Here is a 27,489-nt window from a genome sequence, read left to right as displayed (position 1 = left end):
ATTCCTGTTATTAGTGAAATTACATATAAGTTTATTTAAATGTAAAATTTTATAATTAACATTTCTGTTATTTTCATCAAAACAACAAAATTTTTATTATTGCTAAATGTTTTCATTAACAAAAGCTATCATATTAAATATACACAAATTTGAAAGTACAGTGGACCTTCGTTATAGCGCTGCTCACTATACCGCATACTCTGTTATAGCACGAGCGATGTTCGCGACGCAATAAGCTCAGAAATGTTTATACAGGTCCGTATGGTGTTAGTGAGTAGCACATTTTATTGTTACTGCGTATTGAGTAATTGTGCATGTATTGAGTTCCCGAATGTATTTTGAATAGTGTTTAATTATTGTATGGATGATGGGTAAAAGAAAAGCTTGACATTATTGCTAAAGTAAAGAGGTGAACCGCATTACACCGCGCCGCTCGGTATGATGCGGTTCACCTTATAATGCGGGTGTTGTTTCCTGCCCGATATGCGCGTTATATCAGGGGTCCACTGTAATAATGAATTTAAAATTAATGCAAATACAAAAATTGAGTTGCCTATATTACGTTTGCAAATTATAAAATATTTATTTCACAGAGATGAATGTTTAATTAAAAATTTTAATTTTTTTTTCTTCAATAGTGTGCCGCAGCATTTAGAAAAAAGTACTGCGAGTACTACCTACCAACTACCGATACTTTGCGTTATCTGCCAGTGCAGTATACTGGCACGTTCCGACTGAAAAATAGCCCTGCCTCAAAGTGTTAAAGTGTGGATATGCAGTTCAATATCTCTAAAAAAAATACACGAAATTGAACAAAACATAATGTTAAAAAAATAATAATTCAAATCGGATATACGTCCTGCTTTTAAAATAGATTGTAAGTAATAAATATGCTTATTTATATGATCTCTACAAAAATGGTGGTACATAATTAGTTAAAATAGAAAGCCATTCTAAGTATATAAACGATAAGTTAAAAACATTTGAAATATTTTGCATGCTCTTTATATTAACAAAAAAACAATTTTTGCACTTAAATACATCACTTTTAAGTTAAATATTTGGTATATCTTTTCACTGTGCAAAGTTTAATTTTGTTATTTTATTGAAAAGATGTGTTGACATTGAAACAAGCAAGATTACAGCTGTATGTAAATGATTATAACGTCAGCTACATCTATAAATGATTATTGTAAAACTGAATATTTTCTGTAATCGGTTATGATTTTAAGAATTGAATTCAATATATGTAAGAATTTTCATCTATTGTTTTTTTTAACTTAATGATATAGTAAATTTATTGAGATTCATACATTTATTTAAATGAGACATTTTCAAGGTTTTTACAAAATAAATCGAGGATGCAGGAATAGCATGCTTCTAAAATAAATTAGAAATAATCAAAAATGAAGGGAAAAAGTAACAGTTTGTTTTAATAAAAATGTAAAATGTTTGATCCCAAATTCACCTCTGTAACTGATCTATTATCCCTGAATAATATAACTAATAATAGCGAGGTTGAGGCCGAAGTTTTAAATGCAAAAACGTGTACGTCGGACATTCGGTGCCACTTTCCTATAAGCCTAGAAGTTTGACAATGGCGTTTGGAATGTCGAGCACGATTCCACTGACTATCCAAACGCCATTGTCAAACTTCTAGGCTTACAGGAAAGTGGCGCCGAACATCTGACGTACACGTTTAAAACTTTGGCCTCAACCTCGCTAATAAGAGTTTATATTAAACTTTCACTCATTACTATGTAGACGTCAAACAAGATTTCCAAGTATCCAATACCATGTTTAGGTCCTTGTAGTTGACAGAGTTCTCCTTAAGTGTTGGTTTATGAATTTTGAAGGCCTCAGTGTGTCTAAAGTGGTGCTTTCCAAGCTAAGGTTGCCAACCTTAGCTTGGAAATTCTTGTTTGAGGTTTACATGATGTAACACAACATGCATTTTTTTTTCTTTGCACGTGTCACAACAATGTAGCAGATTGTGAAATTTATTTACTCTATTTTTTCAGACTTAAAATTAAATTTATTAATTAAATTATATCATTAAGATAGCAACTTGCCTTTAGTCCCAGCTTAATTGTAACTGATTAAACTAGGTTTAATTTGGCAAACTGATAGCATTAACCGAATCTTATTCTAGTCTAGCAAATTAAACAAGTCTTGTTTAATAAAAGCAGAAGTATTTGTCTATCTTTCATTATCTTATTCATTGATAGAATATGACGACATTATTCTGAATAAGCTCAATACTATGTGCAGAAATATATCTTCTTTTCAAAAGTAAAATTGTCACCTGCTAATAATAATACATAATTGAAATTAATAATTTAGAAGTATATACAGAAAATCTACTTTCAATAGAAACTTGAAGCTATACTTTGCAAAGGCAGACAGACTTGTTAAGCTGATTTTATTTTGTTTATTGATAAATGATATACTGTGTACAGTTATCCCTCAACTTATGAAAGTTTGTGTTATGTAGAATTTGACTTACAGAATAAGTCTTAGAATATATCTTTCATGTGTTGGGAACAGACTGTATATATCTATGGTGGCCAAACTGCGGCAACCAAATAGCCTACTTATATAATTTATTTTTATAGCAGAACAGTATTATCTATATATATAATCAAGACGAATTGATAATAGTAATAATCAGCTCAGAGCCCAAACGGTTAGGAGTTGAAAGTTGAAATTTGAAATTTGGTGCACAGTTAGGGTATGTCACGAAAACGCACACTAAGAAGGGATTTTTCGAAATTCCTCAATTCCTCCCCATGGGGGAGAGAGACAGGATTAAGGCTTAACACTTCCATCAGCAATGGAAGTGTTAAGTCTGCAATTTCTGCAAGCCTGCAAGGTCTGCAATTTTTAATCATATTTTTAATTTATTTCATTTAAAATGTATGCTCTCCACCACAGTTTAGTAGTGCGTTACCCCTGTACATCACGCTTTATCTTTAACAATACAGTCATGCTGGTTGTTCATCTAACACCTTTCAGGAAAAATGTTTGAATTGAAATAACATGACTTCCAGTTTGCATTGGAAGTTTGTGTATAGTTAATCGGGCCCTTCTGTCCGTAAGGTTTCTATATCTGGTCTCGTATTTCATCTATCTAACCCCATTCTCGAGATTAAGGAAAGACAGATGACAGGGGAATTTATAAGTCTACAATTTTTTCAAATTGCAACTCAATTACTTTTAATAGCAAATATGCTAAGTTTAGAAGTAAATTTTATTTTATACGCACTTGTAAACATACATAAAATTTCGTTTTAATATCCGAGGGGTTGTCAGAGAATTTCCATATAAATTATATTTACATTTATGCTGCGTATGGCAATTTTTGAATATTTATTTTAGATGACTTGCAGAAGGTTTAATCTTTCAGATTTATTCATCACATTACAATGCTTTGATTTTGTAGTTGCAACAAGAATGCGAATGCTGTTTTGAAAGTATTTCTTCTTTTATAATTTACTCCTGTAACGAATTGAAATGAATTATCACAGGAAATCTGTATTTAGAACAATAAATTTAGTAATATCTGACGAGCTTTAAGAACAGCAAGAATTATAATGTCTTTTAGATGAGATAGTTGACAAGCTCAAATATATATTCTTTATAAAAAGCATACGTAAAATAAAGTATGTGTATCAGATCTAGCATTTTTGGTCATATTAGAAGGATGAATATGTTTTTTAAAACACTTTAGCCAAATTTTCCAAAACTCTTGTTGGCAATAAAACACTTGCAACTGGTTACTCGAGCTTTTTACTTTGTTAAAACTGATGAATGATGCATTGATGATTTGAATTATATTATTGATAGAATATAATTGTTACGTATGGAATTGCTGCATAATGATATAATTATCTTTCTTTTTATTAAATATTAAAGATAATTTTAAACTGTCAAGTATAAGTGATTTTATTGGAACGTCATTGGTGGAATCTCAGCAAAGTTCCATGTTCAGAAGTCAATAACTATGTTCTGTTGAAAAATATCAATTCCTGTCTACCTGATGAATGAAACTGTACCACTCTGTACCATCCAAGTATTGCAATAAACATAAGAATTTGTTGTTTTAGATTACAGTTGTTAATATTGTTTCTATAATATTTTAATGTTTGTTCTTACTTTTTGCCCAGGCAAGTCTAGTAACTTAGAGGAGAGTTGAATACTATGAATAACTAATCTTCATATTTACTGCTTCTTCATTGTGATTTTCATTCAATGGATTCATGGATATTTTAAATTATTGTATTTTATAGCATTTATGATATAACTTTTGTCCCAAAAAGGCTTCAATAATTGCCCTATCTTATATGTGAAGTTACAGTCTCCCATAGGCTAATAAATTCCCTATACTGCATGTATTTGAATATCAAAGATGCAGGATGGCTTAAATACACTAAATACTTTTTCCTAAATGTTCTGTGCTGAACTGCATCTTATATGACCGTACCTCTTTATACAGTACTTACGATGAGTACTTACGTACAGTACTTATGTAAATACATTTAAGGATTGCGACCATTACGTCAGTAAATCTATAAGTATCGTGCAAGCGGTCACATATGAGGGAATAAATCGGCTTGGGATGGAAGAGGGAGTCGAGAGACAGCGTGCCGGAAATAACGCACTCCACTATGCATTTAACCGGTAAAAACAAATATTTATTTTCCAAGTAAAAAGTACAAAAACAAAATAGAGAGGAGGGTCTTACTGCATGCCAAAATGAGTGTGTTTGTAGTTGCGTGTGTGGGTTGATAAATACCCGGATGGTTAGTGTTGATGATCGTTGACATCTCAGAGGGAAAGGCTCGGTCCAGACGAGCCTTGATTGGAGGATAAAGTTCATGATGGGCTAGGTACTGGTTTGTCAAGGGGAATGGTGAAAGTCTGGTGGAAAGTGATGGGAGTTTGGGAAGATTGGCGGTCGAGGACAGCGAGGAGATAAATACGCCTTAAAAATGGGCGGGTGAACTCTGTCTCATTATCCTTCCTCTTGCTTTTTATTTAAGGTCTTCCCCCTGCTATTTTAATGCTCATATTTGGTCATATGAGAAGGATGATTTTATTGGAACGTCATTGGTGGAATCTCAGCAAAGTGTTCTTAAATGTTGTATACAAAGCTCATTTTCATATAATGTTGAGTTCAGAATTTGTTCAGAATTTGTAAATTTTTTAATTTTGAAACTATGATCAGGTGTATTTTTTGTTTAAATACAGTGATTCTATTTTTTTTTTCTATCTGACCAGTAATATTGTGGCATTTGAATAAGAAAATTACTTAATGTCCTCCAATGAGTAGTTTTCTATCATGTGTCATCTACAAAGGAAGTGTTATTGGTGAGAAAATCTTTCAAAGTTTCTCTGTTGAATTTGTTAAATGAAATAATTCTCCTTTGTTTTTGAACAAAAATTAAATAAGACTAAGATTGTTGAAATTAACACTAGCCTAGGTTCTTACAGGATCTTAGTAAGTATACTGGCCATAGGAAAATTCATGGGTGACTGTAAGTTGTCCTCGCATATAACAGACAAAGAACTTTACTAGAAATGTTCTCAAGCATAAAAATTTTGAGATTAAAAGAATTTATGACAAATAAATATTTTATGTAAAAAATCCTAAAATATGTATAGCACTATTCAGTAAAACTACCGGTACATTCGTACAAAAACAACCATTCATTCGTTTAAATTCAGTACAAATTTTACTTCTAATTTTGAAATACAAATTGTTCCAGAGGACAACTTTTTTTGTTGTTTTTAAATTGCAATTGGTTTTTTATCTCAAGGAAGAGTGTTTAAAATGACCGAAAATGTTAGAAATAGTAAAATTTATACTGCATTTAAATATACGAGTGGTTGTTTTTGTGAGCATTAAAGTATTAATTTATGTAAGAAGTTCAATAGCAAGAACAGAATAGTAATAAGTTAAGACATTGAGTACTTTCATTGACATACCAAGAGTTTTTTTGTTTTCTGTTTCTAAGCTAAATACAATTTTCTATTCATTTTTGAGATATTACCATTATATTTTGATATATTAAATTACCTTTGATAAATTGCCTTATATGCTTACTGACTCCATAGAAAACAGGTTAGCATCTTGAATTCTAAAACTTTGCTTTCTTCCTATGTATCTGTCAAAAAAAAACAGAAAAGCAACTTGCTGAATAATGACAATGAAAGGGCATTTCAAATGCCGAAAGTAAAACTCGTTTCAAAATTTATCCTAGTCATTCCTGATTACGGGACATAATTTTAAGACTAGGCTTCTTGAATGCAGATGTAGAAGTGTTTTATCTTAAATGGAAAGAGAATAACAGTTACTTATTTAAATAAAAAATAATCTCATTCTGTTAGAATGGCAGTTTCCAACCTCTTTTGACTTGCACACCTCTCGACAGCCCATTTTTTTTGTTTTATTTCCCAATTCCCGTAAGTTTCATTTCACGCGTTTGTCAAACAGTGGCACCTTGCACCTTGTCAATTATACGGCGCTGTACAATTATATTTAAAGAAAAACTTTTTTTTTTAAATTGAAAAGCATCGGAGGAAGGGGACAGATAAATGTAATAAAAATATAATATGTAAAGATGTATTTTGTTATAAGTTGCTTGCAATTTGTTTCTAATTATAGTAATAATTTATGTTTTATGTAATAAATACAATATATGGATCTAATTGACAAACATTAGTAGTACTATAAAATAAAATAAATGATTTAAAAGTTTATTATTTAATAAGTAGGTTGAAAAACACTGTTCTACATTGCTAAATGATCCGCTGGACTATCTATCAAGCTATATTAAGCTTTGAAGATCATTTGGTAATACAAATACAGTAAAACATCGAAAGTCTGGATCGATCGAGGCCGTACCCTGTCCGGGTTTTCAAATATACCTATGTAAATTATCCTTTTAAGCACCGTAATTCTAGTTAAGATGTTGTAAGTTGAAGCCAGGCCAGTATTTCGCAATGAATGTAGGATTACTTACAAAGATTCAAAATATAACTTACAGAATCACTGTGTTTAAACAGAAAATACACTAATCGTAACTTCGAAATTAAAAAAAAGTACAGATTATGAATGAACATTAAGACATCAACAATGCAAGGCCAAAAGAATATCAATAATGAAATTACATTAAGAGGGTTACTATTCATTTTTTGAAGGCTGAATCCGGATTTTTGACACTTTATTGTACGATATATTGGGTAATTGTTTATTATACTGTACTATTCTACATGGTTAAATATTTTAATAATCTTACAAAGAATAGTTTGATGTTAGAAATATAAAATTTCGAAACGCCACACTAATCAGAAAAACTAATTACTAGAATATAGTTGTTATTGGGGATGTCAAAAGCTTACTTTGCATTACAGCAGCATTTGTTACAAGGATCGAGTTACAATTAGAAGCCAACCGATAAGCATTCGTGTATTTGAAGTGAACTTCCGACTTGACTGTTGATCCTTGATTATGAATGTGAGAATTAGAGAACAATTAAAGCAAATTCACGGAGAGGATAAATAAGAGGAGACTTTTCATTTGACAAATGATAAAAGTTTTATATTTATTACTATAAGAATGAAAAGTCATGATTGATTTATCTAATTTTTATAGCACTTAAACCAGGGATGGGGAGTCGGCAGAAAAATACTCGACTCCCGGGTCAGTATTTTTAGAATTGACTCCGACTCCCGTAAAAAGATTTACTCCCGACTCCGACTCCTCATCCCCAATTTAAACTAGATATTGATTACCATTACCGTTACCATTAACAGTTTGATATTTATATGACTGATAAACATTATTTTTTCTATATAAAATGATTCTCTTATATTATTTGATTAATAAATATTTCAAAAACTTTTTCCAGCTGAAGAGGATTCAGTTTTATTTCATTTTCTGCCATCACGGATCATAATCAAAGAACTCTTATTGTTCAAAATTTTCAGAATCTAGTAAGTAAATTGTTAATTTAAAATAGTTTAAAAAAGTTTAAATTTATTATAATTATTTTGTATTCTAGTATTATTAACACTTTCAAAATAAATATATATTTAAAAATTATAATAAGTTACGTACAGAGTCTTTTCCAAAAGAACTTTACCATTTTAAATTATTGTAATTATGTTATTTATTATCCGAAAACATTTTAGTGTGTTTTAAAACGGAAAACTGTCCAAGTTTTACATTTGCCCATTACAGTTTTTCAATGCGTACACTTCACGTCGTATGGCATGCATCTAATCTATACTCAAATTGCTACAGTACATTTGTGTCACTCCTTTCACGGCAGCTACGATTCTGCAGCTGCTTTAGATTATCGATATTTTTTCAGAGTGATGAGTGATTCCAACTTTGCAAACTGTAGAGCATAAAATGCCTTAGTGAAGATCCTTCTTACTCGTCACGTGATCTTTACAAATGTTCCGTCCCGAGTCGTTCTTTACGCCTCGAGATTGTCCGTGTGATGGTCCGTTGAAAGTCACACCTCCACACTTGATAATTAGTTATATACAGTTTATTTACAAATATTTACAAAGATGTACACTATGCAATAACATTACGTACGCTAATGTACCGAAACTGTGATGCCGCTCGTCGACTTTGCTGGCCGGGGAACACGAGTCACCTTTCCGGAGATGGCTTGACCTCGTGGCCGTCCGTCTCTACGACAACCTTTCTCTAGAGGACTTCCCAAGAGGAGAACACTCTCTCTTCCGCCTCAAAGGTCTGCCTGGTGTTAGAGACCGCCACGTATCAGGTCCCTCGCCCTTTCTCCTCGCTTTTTTGCCACCCTTCCAATTTAAGGGATTCTGCCACTGCCTCCTGCGACCAATCAGTGCCTCCCCTTTCTTAGAGCCTTCAACGACGTCCGCCTTATTTCCCGCCGACGTAGCTTACATTTGCGTCCGCGCTTTATTTACATTTATTTTCCTAAGCTGGCCAGCACGTGGCCAACACATTGACCCTTAAGTGGAGACGCTACACCTTTGATCCTTCCGGCCGTTTATGACCCCGACTCCAGGTGGGAGCAATTACCTCAGTCGGGCGGTTTCTTTGACTCAGGCCGCCAAAGGCGAGCATAAAATGCCTTCTTTGTTGAATAATTGTCATTGTTGTTTACAACATTTCCTAGAGGAGTAGACAATGAGATGATTGAATGTACATGAGAGATGAAACAGTTTGAAGGTTCTGTGCTTAAACTTGTGTAATTAAATTTACACACACACACAAGAAAAACAGAAATAGAGAGAGAGCCTATCTGCAAAAGCACATTAGTTCGGGAAAATTGTGTATGTATCGATAAATGCTTTAATCAAGGATTGAGGACATGATGTGGTAAATACACAAGAACAATCAAGTCCAGATTTTATAATTATCAGATAATTAACTGTTGGATTAGTTTCAGACTAGAATTTAACCACACAGCTTAATTGCCAAGCTATTATTTCTTAAAGTGTTAGTCTGGAGGCGAACGAGCAGATGATGGTTAGCGCAGCTTGTAACACATTTGCACTGTAAGCAGAAGCTGCTGTTTAAAGTCTTGCCGTGGTTTGATATCTTACAGGATATTTTAAATTATTAAATTTAGTATAAGATGTCAGCCTAACTGCTATTTTTGGACCAATTTTTATTATTTATAGTAATTATAGTAGTCAAGTTCTAGCTCGGGATTAATCAAACAATTAATGATTCGATACATGGTAAATTTGCTCATCCCAGTTACGTAGAAAATCTCTGTTTGCTCTTTTGTAGTAGCATGTTGATGCTCCTCATATTTGACATATGAGGAGCATCTAGAAAATAAACAACTTTTCCTTATAAAAAAGGAAAAACCACAGTAATGACAGGAAAAAGTTTTATTAAGTAATTAGTACAAGACCAGTTATTTTTTCTACCTAGACACTATTACAGTTAAAGCACTTCTTGTAGCGTGACACTAGTTTTTCGATTCCTTTGTCATAGACTTCTGCCAGTTTGTGACAGCTTTTTTCACCTTGTTGTCCATTCCAAAATGTTCCAAATCCGTCCTTTTGGCTTGAGAAAGAGGTGAAAGTCACTGGGAGCCAGGTTGGCCAGGTGGTCGAAAATGTTCCAGCCAAATTTCTGAAGCACAGCTTGAGTTTCTGCGGTAAAGTGTGATTGCACATTATCTTCATTGATTAAATATGAAGCACCGTTTTCTCTCTCTTGATTTGTTTATAATGCAATCAATCGTACACTTTCCATGTTTTGTTTATAGGACAAACTTTGTTTGAATCTAGAAAAGGAGAGATTTTCGATTTTTTTTTATGCATTTTAACCCTTGACAAAACAGTAACAATAAGCTTGCCATTATTGAAACTCTTAAGTGCACTAACACATCAGAGAACAAACTGACTTTAAATCGATGGTAGTAATTTACCTGCACAGAGTGTTATGTGCAAATGTTCTGGACGCACCTCATATTCATAACTAAAATGTTCTAATTCCTTCAAAGTAAGAAACATACAACAATCTAAGGATGATCAAATCTAGATTGTATGGAAAATGGTCCTCAATTTTTAGACAGCAGAACTTTGCAGCACATTTTGAATTTATTTTGCTGTATGCAATTGAGCATTTTCACGAAGAGAATCGCATTATCTTTAGAAAGATTAGGGCATTTATGACCTATAAAAAAAACTGTCAACTTAATCAAATTGAAGACAAGTCTGCCCAAGAGGGACCACCATTTATTTTGCGCTCCAGACTAAAAACATACACATATGGCGACAGGCCTTCCTTTTTAGGCTTCATGTCGCCAAAGGTAAAAAAGTCCTTTAAAAAACACAAACATCCAGTTAAAACTAGGAGTCGGTGACACACAGACGTCTTACTCTTTAACCATCCAACCAGTGGGTGTTTCTGCTTTTTTATCTGCTGGAACAAGCGCTGGAAAATGCAAATTTTAAAGCTGCACCCTGGCGTCGGTATTTTAAAATTTCTTTTTGTCGATTTTTCCGACCGATGGCGAGAATTATATGTGTATGTTTTTAGTCTGGAGCGCAAAATAAATGGTGGTCCCTCTTGGGCAGACTTGTCTTCAATTTGATTAATAATAATCTCGCCATCGGTCGGAAAAATCGACAAAAAGAAATTTTAAAATACTGACGCCAGGGTGCAGCTTTAAAATTTGCATTTTCCAGCGCTTGTTCCAGCAGATAAAAAAGCAGAAACACCCACTGGTTGGATGGTTAAAGAGTAAGACGTCTGTGTGTCACCGACTCCTAGTTTTAACTGGATGTTTGTGTTTTTTAAAGGACTTTTTTACCTTTGGCGACATGAAGCCTAAAAAGGAAGGTCTGTCGCCATATGTGTATGTTTTTAGTCTGGAGCGCAAAATAAATGGTGGTCCCTCTTGGGCAGACTTGTCTTCAATTTGATTAATAATAATCTCGCCATCGATCGGAAAAATCGACAAAACTGTCAACTTCTTAAATTCCAAAACAAAATTAATTTGGACTATTTTGAACTGCGACAACTATGTCTTCTTGTGCATATGTATTAGATTACACCACTTACTTGAACACTAAAACTTTCTTTGGCACATATTAGCAGCAATTAAAATTTCAAGTTTGTGCGTGTGTAGATGCATACATACAGATTTTAATTTATAAAATGGTGCAAAAATCAATTTACTTTCTTTAGTTAATTTTAGTTATAGTGAAACTTACAAATCATATTTTAAAGAAGTTAATAAAATTAAATAAAAATCCATTCTTAGAGTTTGCAAGAACAAGATAGATTTCAAACTGATTCAAGATTGCAGCTTTCTACTAGTAATATGCCTCCACAGCGCCGCAGGCGTACCGATCTAACAGAAGAAGAAATGAAACCCACTAACAAACGTCAATGTACACACAGCAGGTAAGTAGTTTTATAAATTTAACATATTAAGTAGATAAAGTATAAAAATATATTGAGAAATGTTGATAATGTCAACATTTCTCAGTATATTTTTTTTTTTTTCGCGGAAGAAAAGTTTTGAAATTTATGAAAATTCTTTATCGTCAATTTTGATGAAATCTTTAGAGTAAATAATTAAACAAGTTATCATCATTATATGTATTATGGCTCTAAGACCGCTGTTTTAATATCAGACTTATTACAACTGAGACAAGGAGACGCATAGATTAAAAACAAATTAAATTCATTTATTCCCTTTCCTACGTATATTTTTTATGGAATGCATTTTGGAAGCAATTACACGGCCATTACACGGGATCAATTACAAAAAGCAGGCGGATGTCTTTTAGTGATAATTTGTAAAGAAAAATTTGTCTGATATTAAAACAGCGGTCTTAGAGCCACGATAATATAATTTCGAACGATCAGATAAGAAGCAGTTCCAAAACATTCCGAAGAAAGTTATTAACTGTTTATATGTATATATCGCTTTCTAAACTGTGGGCTTGAAGATGGCCTTTTTTTCCATATCTGTTGTAGGTTCAATCAGATCTAAAATGGGACAATTGTGTGGCCTCCCATATATCTGGGACTGACTACTTGTAAGTTTAACTGCCTGCATTCAATCCTAGGTTTCTCAGAGTGGTGGGTTGATGTCTTAACTATCTCCAGCCATATCGATTACGGTAGCAATCTATCACTCCAGAGAACCTGGGATTGAATCCAGACAGGTCAAAAAATGTCAGGAATTTTTTTGGGGGAAGTCTGCTATACTGCTGTGTTGGATTCTGTCCCTCACTGCCCCATTGTGGGTCAGGCTGAATCATGATGGTCCTGCTAAAAAAAAAAAAAGCCTACTTAGTGCCTTAGGATAGGAGATTGTTGGCTTGGCCATCAGTTATCAATTGTTATACAAATATTTATTAATATCATCAAAAATCAAGACAGCAGACTGTTATTACGTCGATTTCATTGGGCTACAATTTGAAAAAAATTATAGACCAATAAATTCCCACCGTCGTCTATCTGTCCATCTTTCCTCAATTTTGAGAATGGAGTTAAATGAAAGTCGAGACCAGATACGGAAAGATTAGGGGCAGGAGGTCCCAATTAACTCTATATGTATTCCGGTTTAAACTGGAAGTCAATTATTTCAATTCAAAAATTTTCATCTGAAAGGAGTTAAATAGATGACTGGCATGACTCTGTTGCTAATGGAAAAGTATGACGTACAGGGGAAAGACACTACTAATTTGAGGTGACAAGCGTATATTTTAAATTTAAAAATGATTAAAAATTGCAGCCTGGCTGCTTGTTTAATATTGTGTTTGTACATTCATTTGCTAATACATATTTTGGATTTTATGCCCTCCCTCTGTTGGCTTGATATACTGCACAGTACATATTTTCGATACCATTTTCCATTCGTTTAACAAATTACTTTAAAACAAAATTTCAACTATCATTTTCTTAGTGGACTTTTTAGTAAATTGTAGTATACAGCCTTTGCTAGTATTTCACATATTCACTTTTAAAATTACATTAAATCAGAAATTTATAAACAATGCAATTTTTCTTCATTGGGTTAATCCGTTGTGAGTTGGAGAAAGAAATAAAACAAAAGGTTTCGACGAAAGGGAGTATTAATGTATATTCGTTAACGGTGGGAGAACAACCAGCAAAACAATTTAATTTAATTGAATACATTGTTATTACTGAACTTATTTTTAAAGAAAAATTATAATTTATTTACTTTGAATACCGTTTACATTTATTTAATTTCTGTTAGTTGCACACAAGTTACAAATTGTGTTATAGTTGCAAAAACTTTAGCTCTTTGCTCCTTAAAATTCTTTAAAAATTGGCTCTGGTGTGTTCTTTTTTTAAATATGTGCACCCAGAACTTAAGGACAGACAAACAGTACATGAATAGAAAACTGTAGATGAATGCAGACAAATATGGCAAGAACTTTATTACTTGACATCTAACATAGGATGGTAATACATGAAAACTTGTAGGATTTTATAAGTCAAAGCAATAAATTAAGTCTGAGAAAAAGATATGTATGACATAGGTGGAGAATGGATGGAAAGTGCGTATCAATACCCGGACGGAAAGACCTGTCATTATGAAATACGGTATATCCACCTTGAACTATGATGAAGCACTCCGCAACATTGTGGCAGATTTGTCACTGACTGGCTCACTTCTTCTAGCAATCATCTTTTAGTTTTGGACATGTGTGTATATTTAATATTGCTGTGTTTTTTATATTGCTCTCGATTGTTTTTGCCGTGTTTGTATTACAGTAAAGTTCCACATACTTTCGCATTTTAAAATTTTACTTCTCAAGGGAAGAATCTTGCTTCCACAAACTATCATGTCAGAATAAGTTTAAATAATTTTCAATTTGTATTTATTTTTCTAATTTTGTTTATATTTTTTAACTTTATTTTTAATTAATGTTTATTGATTAGGGTGTTCAGTGTATTTCAAATCTGTTTTCTTTGATGTGTTTCTTGCCAGAGCCAACAATTAAAAATCTTTTTATAAAATAAATCATTTACATTCCGTTCAAATTTATTTGCGAAGAATTTTTTTATTTATTTAATAGTTTTCATACATTTTTATTCTGAATAAATGCAATATTGTGTGTTATTTGTCTGTCTCTTCTTTTTTTTCTTCAGAATTTTATTGAATAAAACTTATAATCATATGTTTCCCGTTTGGCTGGCTCCACACATTTGTATTTGCACAATTCTGAGCAAACATTTGGCCAATACGAAGTGGTGTGGTTGATTTACTCATAACTAATATTCGGTATTTGCCATTTCCCACTCCTTGTCAGTATATTGTGCCAAATTAAAAGGGGTGGAATATGCAATTATTTAGCAATCGGCGAGTACTGAATATAGGGAACCAGTTTGATTCTAAAAAAGTACATAAAAGGATGTAAAATCTTATTATACAACTAAAATTACAGAATAATTGTCTTTTCTTTTATGCTAATTTTTCAAAATAACTAAAAACATATATAAAGTTAAATTTCATATAGTACTTTCAATGAAATTCTTACTATTTCCGGCAACTGGATCGATATTTATAACCGTGTACACAAATACACGCTACGAGTATTTTTTATTGTTTGTATAGTGTTATATCTTTTACAAAACTTAAAAAGCATACATGATATGCCCGATGGGCATTTCATCTGCAGACATTTTTATTTCATTTTATGCAAACAAAATGTGAAGTAAAGTTTTATAATAAGATTCTAAGAATAAAATATCACATTATCAATAATGTGTTAAATTTCACAACTATATATCTATATAGTTTAATTACAGTAGTTTGCATGAAAATAGCATATTCATTATTCACCTTATTTGCCAAGAAAAACATATCTATTTGAAGTAAAGATGATCGTCAAAGCCGCGCTAATTAAAACTTCTGCCGCACATATAAAGGGATTGCCGCAATTAATTTTAAGTGAGGGATACCTGTATGCTGAACCAAGGAATACAAAAGTAAATTAAAACATAGAAACACCATTAATGAAATAAGATGCTTTTTATCACCACTTAAATTTTTAAAGGTTTGAATAGCGCTGTCCACAACTCTGGGATGTCAAGCGTGAAGAGTTATATGGTGACATTGAGACAATGGAAAGAGTCTCCCAGATAAGTAGTGTTCTTTGGTTTCCATTTAGGAGCAAGGTTTGCAAGCAAAGTGGATCAAACTTATTCATTATTCCTTTTTTTAACCAGCTCTGTTGTACATTTATTATTTGCCACATCCTTACAATGTTCCATAGGACAAAGACATCATGAGGATGTGGCAAATAATCATAATCATAATCATTATAGAATTGTCAGAACTAGAGTTGCTGCCAGTAAACAAGTAAAGTCTTGGTTAACAAAACTACATAAATGAGGTAGTGGAAGTTGTGACATTATGCAGATTAAGTATAAATTAACGAGAGCTTGATAGAAGAGTTAGGAAGAGTTTCCCTAGCATTGCTACCTGTTTGTTGGAGCTTTGCTTAAGAAGGAATTGCTGTATCTGTGGTTGACCAATTGTTTTTTTATAATTTGTTTATATACTAAACCCTTTGTTTTGGCTTAACTAATTGTTGCTGCTGTTATAACTCCATTGTTGTTACCATTACTGTTCTTTTTGTAACTGTATTGTTATTACATGTCGTTGTTGTTACTATTAATATTTAATCATTTGTATATCATTATTAACTTCAGTTTCTTCACAGCCCAGTCAAATCTGCACACTCTGAACCCTATAGTAAGATCTAATCGAGGGTTTAGAGCTGTAGCATTCTCGTGTAAAGAGTAATGTTACGTACATATTGTATTCAGAACAGACTCAAACGAAAGTCAAAAGTCTTTTCTGCTAAAATAAAAGTTTGACTCGTTTGAATTTTTGATTTGTTTGTTTCGTGTGACATAATAATAATTATTTGAAAATGAATATCTTATGATCGATGTATACAGAGTGCACAGTAAAGTCTTAAGTCACCCGAATAACTTTTGCACAAAGATAGCTAGAGCCAGGGAAGTGAAGTATTCATCATCATCAAGATCAACATAAGAACATATTGTAATTATTTTTGGCCACCCTGTATCTGAATCTTCTGAAGGTTGCCAAGCAGCTGAGATGTTTTTGCAATCTTTGACATTGAGACATTCTCCCTTTTTGTCTTCTTTGAATATCTCTAGAGATTCTAAGGATCCGATCTGGTCACTGCAAAAGGTGTCCGAGTTAATTTGGCTTGTTCCAAATTTGCTTTAATTCCCAGTTCTGTGGCTTAGATGGATAGAGCGGTGACAGATTTATTCTTTTTGATGTTATACCTGTGTTCTTTCAATTTTTTGTTTAGTGACCTGATGTTGGCCTATAAAATAGTTTCAGTTCAATAAATATGTGCAGGATTTATGAAAATTAAGGTTTGTTTATGAAGCAAAGTTTTTGAAAATGCGTTCTGTAAACTTTTTGTACCTGAAACATGTGCCAGAAGTCTTGTTTCTGTTGCATTTTCCAATTTTGCATTTTTGTTCTACTTGTTGAGGCCTCTGTGTGGTTTCCATGGAAATTTCTTCCATGTCTTGTTTGCATTGTCTACTTTTGGAGTAGTTATTCAGAAATGCTTCATGCATCTTCAATACGAGAACTTTTGGTGATTGATGTTTGACATCAGACACCAAAGTCAAAGTCACTTCCTTATACAAAATCCAGGAGTAATATTGTTGCTACAGTATGTCCAGTACTTTGAAGAAAACTTGAATTTGCAACTTTCTTGATGGCTTGCAACTTGACAGAGTAGTTGCAAGCCATCAGGTTAAATGCAATAATGACAAATTTCACAATGTTATAGACTATAGCTATCGCTTCTTTTCGTCCAGTTGAAAGACATGCAGACATTGCGGCAACCTATGTGGCTGCAGGGGTATGGATAATATGGATACCGGTACTTCATCTTTCATATTTTCTTCCTTCCCATCGAGTCCATCCAACATCCCAGTTAGTATTTGGGACAGTGAAATGATTGTCAGCAGTGAGCAGCAGCAGGAATTCAAAGCCTCGTTTCCATTTGGCTCCAAGTTGCTGCTCAGTATTCTGGATCAAAGCTATACTTAAGCAAAGATGCATGTTCTTACAATGCCTGAAGAGCAACAAATAGTTTTTTTCCACTGGCATTCATCTGTCTGTCCTTCCCAAATTTTGAAAATGGAATTAGACAAATAAAAGCCGAGATCAGGTACAGAAAGCTTAGGGGCAGGAGGTCCCGTCCAACTATATATGAACTTCTGTTTTGGACCGGAAGTCTCGTCATTTTGATTCAAAAATTCCCCCCGAAAGGAATTAGATAATGGCACAACTCTGTTGCTAAAAGGAAAAGTATGATGTACAGGGGCAAGGCACTACTAATTTGAGGTGGAGAGAATACATTTTAAATTCAATAAATTAAAAATTGCAGCCGGCATTGTGACGACGTTACAATAAATAATAAATAATAAATAATTTTATCATTTATATTTTACAAAATTGATTGTCAGATAACTTGGGATAATTATGTAGGAACCTTAATTTATTATTATTATTGTTGTTGTAAAGAAAACAATGTTCCTATTGAGTGAATTGCATGAAGTGAATAAAAACTCACAAAATGTATACATTTCATGAGGTTTTAAAGGTTCTAAATGTACATTTTTATATAAATCAGTTTAAAACGTATGAACTAAAAGGAAAAGGATAGGCAATTGGATTATGGAAAACATGTTCAAACATATTTTTTATATAATTTCATGCTGTATATACTTTCTAAACTTTCTACAAATATTTCTTTGTTTACTCTCTGGATGTTGTAATGTAGCATGGGAAAGTATTATAATTGTGTCAGATTTCATCCTCTGAGTTTTTTGCAAATCTTGATGTTTTGAACCTAAAAACGGAAAAAAAAAATTGTGTCAGCATCTGTTTCATTTAATATCTTGGGACAGGGTAAAGCTTAAGAAATTAAATTTGACGCAGTAACTTGTATATGAGGAGCATTGATGCTGCTATTAAATTTCAGAGTATTGAACTTGGGATGGGGAGATGTCATATCTGGAGTTGGGTTGGACTTAATGGAAATTTTACTTGAAATTTACAATATTTCTAAAAACTTGTCTGTACCTTCAAAATTTAGTCATTTTTGCCTTTATATAATAATTAATAATATAAAGTTATTTCATAATAACATCCCGCAACGGATGGTGCCACGGACAATTGTTTAACTTCAAGCCTGTATCATTGTTTTTTTAAACTTAAATACTTTTTAAAATGGTGATTTTTATCATAATTTGACAGAATTACTCCTTTTAAGCTTTTGTTATTACTTACTTTTATATTGTTGTGTAATTATTGGCCTTCCTAACGTTTCCTTAAATCGCTTGTTCGAGTGTTTGGAAAGTTGAACAAGATCCCTTGCCGGTATTTTTTAATTGAGATGATCTTTTATTAAAACTTTGAAAATTCTATACTGATTTTTAACGGGACAGATTTTATTCTTATTTATTTCTACTGCAATTATTTTATTAATTTATGGCATTGTACCACACCGATTTATCCTTGTACCATTATTTAAGTTAATAAGATTATTATTTTTAATTCTACACGTTTTTCGAATCTTCTAAATACATTGGTTTTTTACATTGATCGTGCTGTGACGATGTCTTGTGTTTTAGTGGTTTAACTATTTTGTGTTCTTTAATTCTTTAAGTTTTCTTCCTGTTTCTCCTATATACATTTTTGGATTTTGACATCTATAAACCACGCCATTTTTTTCTTCTATACAACGAAGTCCCATACAATGCAAGGGACAAATTCTGTTATAGGAAATTGCATTATTGTGACATGTATTATTGGACGGTTTTACGCGAACTTAAACCTAGGTCTAGAAGTTGAAGAAAATGTAGACCTCCGGACGACAAAATTAGAATTTCGTATGAATGCTAGTCTAAATTTTTTGTCGCATTATAGAGGAGTTTACTATAAACATCGTCTCTAAACCCGATATGTTAAAGCTAAACACCAACCAAATGCCGAAATTCTATCGGGCTAGTTTAAGGCAAATTACTAAATAAATTACGTAAGCAATTTGACGCTAGAGGGAGGTGTTAGGCGCCATCTCGTATTAACATTAATAATTATAATTTTTAATTAATTAATTAAAATAATTTAGAATTGCTGGGAGAAAAAATTGGCCCGGAGCGGGACTCGAACCCACAACTCCTGCTTACCGTGCAGATGCGTTGCCAGTCACGCTATCCGGACCTCCAGTCCGATCTTCTCTTCCAGCATATATAAGTTAACGATACAACTGTCAATGGTTATTATGAGGGTCGTTCAATAAGTCCTTAGAAAATCCAATAGATGGCACTCGTAGCATCAAAATTGGCACGTTTTTAGTAAGCATCATGGCTCATTGGGCAATTGTGAAAATCTCAGTCATATTCATCGCATGGTTTAATTTTTATTGTTGATTGAAGCAAGAAACTTTTGTTTATTTAGAAAAATGGAAAAAAGTGAGTTTTGAGCGGTGATTAAACACTTATATTTAAAAGGCTTAACACTGAAAGAGATCAAAGCTGAGTTGGATGAAGTTCATGGCACATCTGCTCCTGTGTTTGCAACTGTTTACAATTGGGTAAATGAGTTCAAATGTGGCCGTACATCCACAAAAGATGACCATCGTTCGGGACATCCAGTGGAAGTGACTACTTCCGAAATGATTGACAAAATCCACGATATGATTTTGAGTGATCGACGAATCAAAGTGCGTGAAATAGTTGAGGCCACAGGCATATTACAAGGTACGGTTTTTTTCTATTTTGCACGAAAAATTGGGTGTGAAAAAAATCTCAGCAAGATTGGTGCCGCGTTTGCTCTCAGTGGAGAATAAACGTAATTGTGTGGTTGACTCTGAGGCTATTTTGGCACTTTTTCGTCACAATCCTGATGAGTTTCTGCGTCGATACATAACTGCGGACGAAACATAGATACATTACTATACTCCAGAGACAAAAGAACAATCAAAACAGTGGGTTTTTGAAGGCGAAAGGGCTCCAAAGAAGGCAAAGACAGCGAAATCAGCCGGGAAGGTGATGGCCACGGTTTTTTGGGATGCACGCGGAATCATCTACACTGATTACTTGGAAACAGGAAAAACAATAACTGGAGAATATTATGCGTCATTATTGCACCGGTTGAGCAAAGAAATCAAGGAAAAACGTCCTCATTTGAAAAAGAAAAAGATCCTCTTCCATCAAGACAATGCACGGGTGCACACCTGTGCAGTTTCGATGACCAAAATCACGGAATTAAAGTTCAAATTATTACAACATCCACCGTATTCACCAGATTTGGTCCCCAGTGACTTTTTTTTGTTTCCAAACTTAAAAAAATGGCTCAGCGGACAATGATTCATGTCGAACGAGGAGGTCATTGCTCAAACAGATGCCTATTTTGAGAACCTTCCAAAATCTTACTTTTTAGATGGCTTAAAAAAGTTGGAGAAACACTTGGAAAAGTGTATAGAGCTTAAAGGAGATTATGTTGAAAAAAAAAAAAATCTACTTAAAATAATTTGTTTTTCTATCTTTTTCTAAGGACTTATTGAACGACCCTCATACAATTATAATTATAATTGTAATAACCATCGATAGAATTTGTTTGGTGAGGAGTTTACTGTATTTCTATTCGTTTGATTATTCCTATTTAAAATTCTTTTTGATACATTTTCTTTTGTTACAATCAATGTATTGTTTTGATCCTGTCTGTGTGATGTAGAATGAAACAAGACTCCATACTGTCATCATTTTGTTTATAGAACTCTTGTTTAATTTCATAGAAATCCAGTTTTTTAAACGTCTTTCTAAAAGACAATCAGTTTGCTTCACACTTAGCATCTTACCAAATTCACATTTACTTAGAGTTAGATTTAACGTTCTCGAAACTTTATTATATTTTAATTAGAAATTCGTTATTTTTCATCGCTTTCTTTTTTAATTTTTAAGTTTCTGCAGACGATATCAAGTTGCGTGCCATGTTTTAGTAGATAATGCTCTAAAAATTACCCAAAATATTTATTTAATTACAAGTCAGAATTTTTTTTTAAATGCCAAAAACTATTCGGATATTTTATAGAATAAAGTATTAATAAACTGCACGTACCTTTTGCCTAAAATGATCTCACGATTCTAATGTAAATAATTTCACTTTTTTTCTTTTTTCGTCAAATTTTATTAAATTAATTAAATTAGAAATTTATATGCACAAAAAACGCAAGGTTCATCAAGGACGTTTCAAGGTCGTAGTTAAAGTGGAACGTGTCAAATACTTTTACTTGCCAGTGACACACATTTTGACAGACGAAAGTCGTTAGTTAAAGCTCTGCACCCATTTTTTTCGGGGACAGTTATCGATTATAATTAAAAAAATAATTATAATTAATGATTTATGCTATTTATTTACTTTAAATATTTAAATTTATGTCCACTTTCCTTTGTATAATTTCAAAAAGTTTGATGAAAATATATTATTTTTTTCTGTTAATGTAAAAAAATTAAAACAAAGTATTTACTAATAATAAAAAAAACTTTAAATTGATTAGAGCAGAAACATTGAAGAAGTGTTGTTTTTTTATAAACATTTATATATAACTTTAGATGAAAAAGATTCTTTGGAAAGTTGCCATCCGGACGTACTAACGTACTAATTCTGGGTTTAAATTAACATTTTATATAAATATAATTAAGCTTTTTCTTTTGGAAATCTAAATATTCTGATCGAGAACGTCGGAGACGATATTTATTTAATACCTTACGCGCGTAAATAAATAAATTTTAGCAAATTATCATCAATTTGTATTAAATTTAAACACTTAAAAAATAAACAGAAACTCGAATTACTTAATTAACCTTCGGCCTTTTTAAGTAATAAAATCGATACGACCGGTATTAACTAAACTTCCCGACTACTTAATTAAAAAATATCATTTAAAAATGGCTATAAATATATACGAAATTTTAGACTGATTTAAAAATATACCGAAACGATGCTAAACGGCGAAGTATCGGCCGATAAAGCGAATATGTTTTAAAGTAGTTGTGAAATAACATTTCCGTCATTCTCTAGTTACCTTTGGCTTGGTTGTTTGTTTCTAAATATAGTTTTACAACAGAGTTACATAGAGAATGTCCCTTTGCCGTCTAGGCGTAAGCGTTTCATGTGCTATCTTGTCCAGTTAGTAGGACAGTTCTGTAATACGTTACTGCAACACCTTCATCTGCCAGTGGTAGAGTATTTAATAATGGGCGACACCAGGTAGTTGTGGATGTTTAAAACCTTGTAAGAATTATTTCACATTAGATATAACACTAACTTATAGATGAAGAATTACTTTATTAACTCTTATATATTTAAGAATAAGTTTGTTTTAATGAATTTTGCTATTTCATTTTAATTGAATTTTTTAAATTTTAGTTTTGTAAGCCAAATTGATTTTTTTTTCTTTTGTTTTAAAGCAATCTTTTGGTGTTTTATTTGTACTTTCTCTGTTAATTAATCTACTACACGCTTACTACTACACTTGCTACCATTATAAAATATAAAAATTTCAAATTAATTTTTAATTTTATTTAAATTCTAACATTTTTATGAGAACATAATTTTATATTGTTGAAAAAAAAATACACAAGAACTTCTATAGATTTTTTTTTAAATCAAGTGATTGGATTTTACTGTATCTAGATTTACCAATACTTAAATTTTGGAGTACTCTATGATGCTTGTATCTAGTAAATGAGGTAGGAGATTGTCTTTAGACGTTAATTAACTTTACTTAACGGACGTCTAAATAATTGGCGTTACGTAACCGCGGCTTGCGAGCCGTATGCGGCTCTTACCGATCCTCGCTGCGGCTCTGGTATAAGTTTTATATAAACTTATATATAAAATACAGTTTTGATAGAGGATGCGGCTCTCGTATTTTCGATAGGTGACGTATGGCTCTGTCTTGACAAGGTTTGGCCAGTTGTGTTATATAACATTAACTAAAATTAAATATATTTTCATGTTTACATATAATTTTCAAGCAGTCTTTACAAATTTAAAATGATGATGTTCCTTTAAAGTTTTCTCGAGGATTAAGTCGTCGAAAATACTTGTGAATTTTATAATTACTGTGTTTTTGTATTACTTTATTACTTCAGTTAAAGTTAGTTAATGTCAAAAGACAGTCTTCTACAGTTGTGAACTATATTGACGTTAATTGCCATTCTAATACTTATTGCATTATATGTTATGGTAATTAACAATAAGTAATAATTATTTAATAAATACTAAGTTGTAGTTGAACAAAGACAAAAATGTAATTAAACCTTTAGTTTATATTAGTATTATACAAAGAATGACTGTACTTTTAGAAATTAAAGCTAAATTGATGATGAAAAATGGATATTGATGCCAGTTATTTGAGAAATTAAAAAAAATAATCTCAGAGTATTTATATAAAAAGATTTATTAACTTTATAATTTTAATATTTTTCATTAATTTGTAGTAAAATTAAAATTTCTGAATACATGTTTGGTTGATTGACGATTTTTACATGAAATTAAATTGATAAGCTTGCTTACTGTATTGTAATTGCATTAATCGAGAGCAATGCCCGTATATCATCACGATTACGGTGCTCTTCTTCCAAATAAAATTGCTCGCATCTAAGGTAGGATTTAAACTTGTAATGTAGCGAACGGGAACGATGCTTTAGCAAATTCAAAACTGTAAATATGCACTCTGCACCAAAATTATAAAACTAATAAAAGAAACCCTGTTGATACAACGTCAAAAATACTAGTGTGGCTGTTTTTACGAAATTATTAAAGTACGTAATGCCAAAATACGGTGTTTCTTTTGTTAGTTGCATAGCGCTTTATCAAATTCCACCATTAATTGTATTTATTCTTCATTAATAAATTTTTTTTAGCAAGCCCATATTGGTCCACAGTGGAGTGAGGAATGGGGCCCGACATATCCAGATGAAACCCCTGAAAAATTCCTGGGGTTTTTCAATCCGTCTAGATTTGATACTGGGCAGCCGTTCTAAACTCTTTGGCGACGCCAACAATGTTTAAGTTATGGGTAGTACTGTTCATTCTAATGCAGTTGTGCAGTTTAGTGAATATTTGTATTGTTTCTTTCATTTTATATTAGTTTGTTTTCTGTTTGCAAATTTCATTTACTTTATTTTACTTGCCTACTAAGCAAGTATAGCCTCTCCTCGTTAATGTAACAAGACAGCAACTGTTTCCTATTAAAAACTGATGAGAACATAAAATGCAGTAAAAAGGCAATAAAATGATGATAAAGGTACAGGAGGGTCTAATGATGTGTTCACTTGTTTATAATCGATCAGCGCCGCCGTAACTTATCCGTTACAATTCCCAGACACGCACCTGTTATCAGAGAGTTGACCGTTACGATTTGACCGTTACGAGATTGACGGTTGCGATTTGCGCTGATCGATTATAAACAAGTGAACACATCATTAGACCCTCCTGTACATAGGCAGTGATAAAAACGTGCACTAAAAATATTTGAAAAATAATAAAAGTGCTAATATGACAAAAAAATTACTTTTGTATAAAAATTAAAATGAAGGTATAAATAAGAAAAAAATATATAAAAACTACACATTAAATTGTATGCTTGACTATAAAAATAATTAAAAAATACAATAAAAAGGGGTGTTATATTATAAAATGTCATATATGTTACCCAGCTTGTATTTGGAAAAACCCCGAGAAGAGGATGCAGCTGCATCCCACACACTCCCCTAAGTCTACTTGTGTGTGTTTGTGTACTGTACATACATTAATACATATATTTTTATTTCTGTCCTGTGGATACTAAGAGAACCTATTTTTCAAGCCCATTGTGGGTTTGACCAGGCCCACAATAGGACATTCAGGTGACGGCGAGAGACGAACCCCGACACAAAAATTCCTGACCTACATACCCAGATTGGAACCTGGGTCCCCGGATGGTAGGCTGGTGTCTTAACTCTGCCTTGGCCATATGTCCATTGGTTTAATTTGTTCAGTAATAGATAAACTTTTGTACAAGCTTTGGTATTTTACGTGTTAATGAGTTGTCTATAGGAAATTTAAAAGTACATTTATTGTTAAGCTTAGGACCTAGATCATAAAAAAAATATGTTGTTAATCACAAAGGTAGGTGATTAGTATGTTTGTAACAAAAGTAAATGACAACTATTTACTTATTATATATAAACTTCTCTGAAAACTGCTCTTGTAATAAACCACAGTACTACTACTCAGACCTTTAAAATGAAGTGTAATTTTAATTTTCAAACATTTTCGGTCATCTTAAATGAGCTTCGAGACAGAAAGAATTTCAATTTAAAAAAAAAAAACAACAAAAGCCAGAATTTAAAATATTACGAATTTAGAATAATGTACACGTTGGACTTCTACATAGATTCAAATATAAATCTGTATATATATTTAAAAGCAAAATGTTTCATCTTTATAGAAACCAAAATCGACACTTTACAAAGAAGCAGCGTGTAAGTGGGTCACACGGGGTCGCAGGTAGGGTCGATTTGTTATTCGAAAGAACTACCTGTCAACTACCTCTGTGGACTTGGCACAAATTTGTGGAAAGCATTAACAAAGCAGAAGGAAGGTTTTTATATAAGGATAGGAGACACAAAAAGACTTCACAAAAGTGAAGTCTTTTTGTGTCTTTTTGGTAATACATTATTCGATATCATGTTGTTCTAGAATTTGTGAAAAGTGTTGGTAAGGGGCCTCGCACAGAGTTCGGCTTAGGGCCTCGAAATGCCTAAAGGGAGCCATGTCTCACAAAATTACTGGCATTTAGACTTTAAGGAAAAATCCTCTAAAACTGACAACATAACTTGTTCACGTAAAGCTGGACAATCAGAAAACTTTGTGCCGATTCTTGATAGTAGAATCTACTTTCCGTCGGTTATATTTACGAGCTTCTCCAAATTCTGATTTCCGAATAATCGTCCGTTTTTCGTGTGGGAATAGACGAAAACTTATCGGGCTCCCTTGCAGCTTTGAAATTGCGATTTGGAACGCGACAGAAAGCTTTGCTTTTTCTATTGTTACTCATCTTTACTGCTGGCAATACACAACAATGATTCAAATGATCCAGATGAAATAGTTTTGTTTTTAAACACCAGAGGGCGAGCATCCAGTGAAAAATGCAAACAAGAGCCTGCTCAGTGTCATTATTTCCCATAATTGTTTCGGAGTTTGAAATATGTTAGATCTCAATTGTTATCTCAATGCTTCCCTGGGTAGAGCTTCATATGCATAAATCTGGTAATAAGATTTGCATAACAAATGAGATTTCTTTCCAGTTATTTAAATTTTAGTCTTATAAATAAGTAAAGAATTATTTAGGATTTATCTGTATAAATGTTAATAGAGAGACAAGTAAAAATTTATTTCAATGCAGTGTATAAAAGGACATTGTCAAATTGACGCAAGTTGTTGAATTGTAAGTCATTGATGTTAATTAAGGGATTTTCTCCCCGATAAGTTCAGGTTAAGTGTTTTAAAATTTTGAATAATTGTAATTTTCACTTTTACTTATAACTGTAATTTATAAAATAATTGCTTCAGTAGATCACTACATACAACCTTATGTGGCAGCAAAAATGTTTATTAAACCAATGTTTTTGGTTGTATTTAATGACCCTTGTCGGATTTGCAATTCAGAAAGTGAACAATTTATGACAAATAGAACAAAAAATATTGGAATGCCGAACAAGGTTTAAAATACAAAACTAAAATATTTGACAGTCTGTTACACTACAATGACATGTGCAAAAAACAAAAATAACAAATAACTGGTAACAAAAAAGGCCTGCTGGATTATGTCATGTCTACATTGAACCAGAATTTCCAA

The 27,489-nt window shown here is 32.4% G+C and overlaps 2 protein-coding genes across 7 annotated transcripts in view; both read left to right on the top strand.

Annotated features, from left to right (window-relative positions):
* LOC136980656 (uncharacterized) overlaps nt 1-27,489 on the top strand; it is a 204,610-nt gene that overhangs the window by 27,645 nt on the left and 149,476 nt on the right. The window lies entirely within an intron of this gene.
* The window catches only part of SCCRO4 (DCN1-like protein SCCRO4), a 44,747-nt gene that overhangs the window by 3,538 nt on the left and 13,720 nt on the right, over nt 1-27,489 (top strand). For 2 of the 6 annotated variants that reach the window (XM_067276797.1, XM_067276796.1), the window contains exons 2-3: nt 7,914-7,998; nt 11,790-11,932. In XM_067276797.1, coding sequence (XP_067132898.1) covers nt 11,850-11,932 — 83 coding nt within the window. In that variant the 5' untranslated portion in view covers nt 7,914-7,998; nt 11,790-11,849. Of the gene's footprint in view, nt 1-7,913; nt 7,999-11,789; nt 11,933-22,467; nt 22,875-27,489 lie in introns of those variants that run through there. The other 4 variants (XM_067276799.1, XM_067276794.1, XM_067276795.1 and 1 more) reach the window with 4 other exon arrangements.

Source organism: Centruroides vittatus, unplaced genomic scaffold, assembly GCF_030686945.1.
Source record: "Centruroides vittatus isolate TY-2023 unplaced genomic scaffold, ASM3068694v2 contig_717, whole genome shotgun sequence".
Classification (NCBI taxonomy): domain Eukaryota; kingdom Metazoa; phylum Arthropoda; class Arachnida; order Scorpiones; family Buthidae; genus Centruroides; species Centruroides vittatus.
Note: the sequence above shows the minus strand (reverse complement) of the source record. Positions and strands in the feature narration are given on the sequence as shown.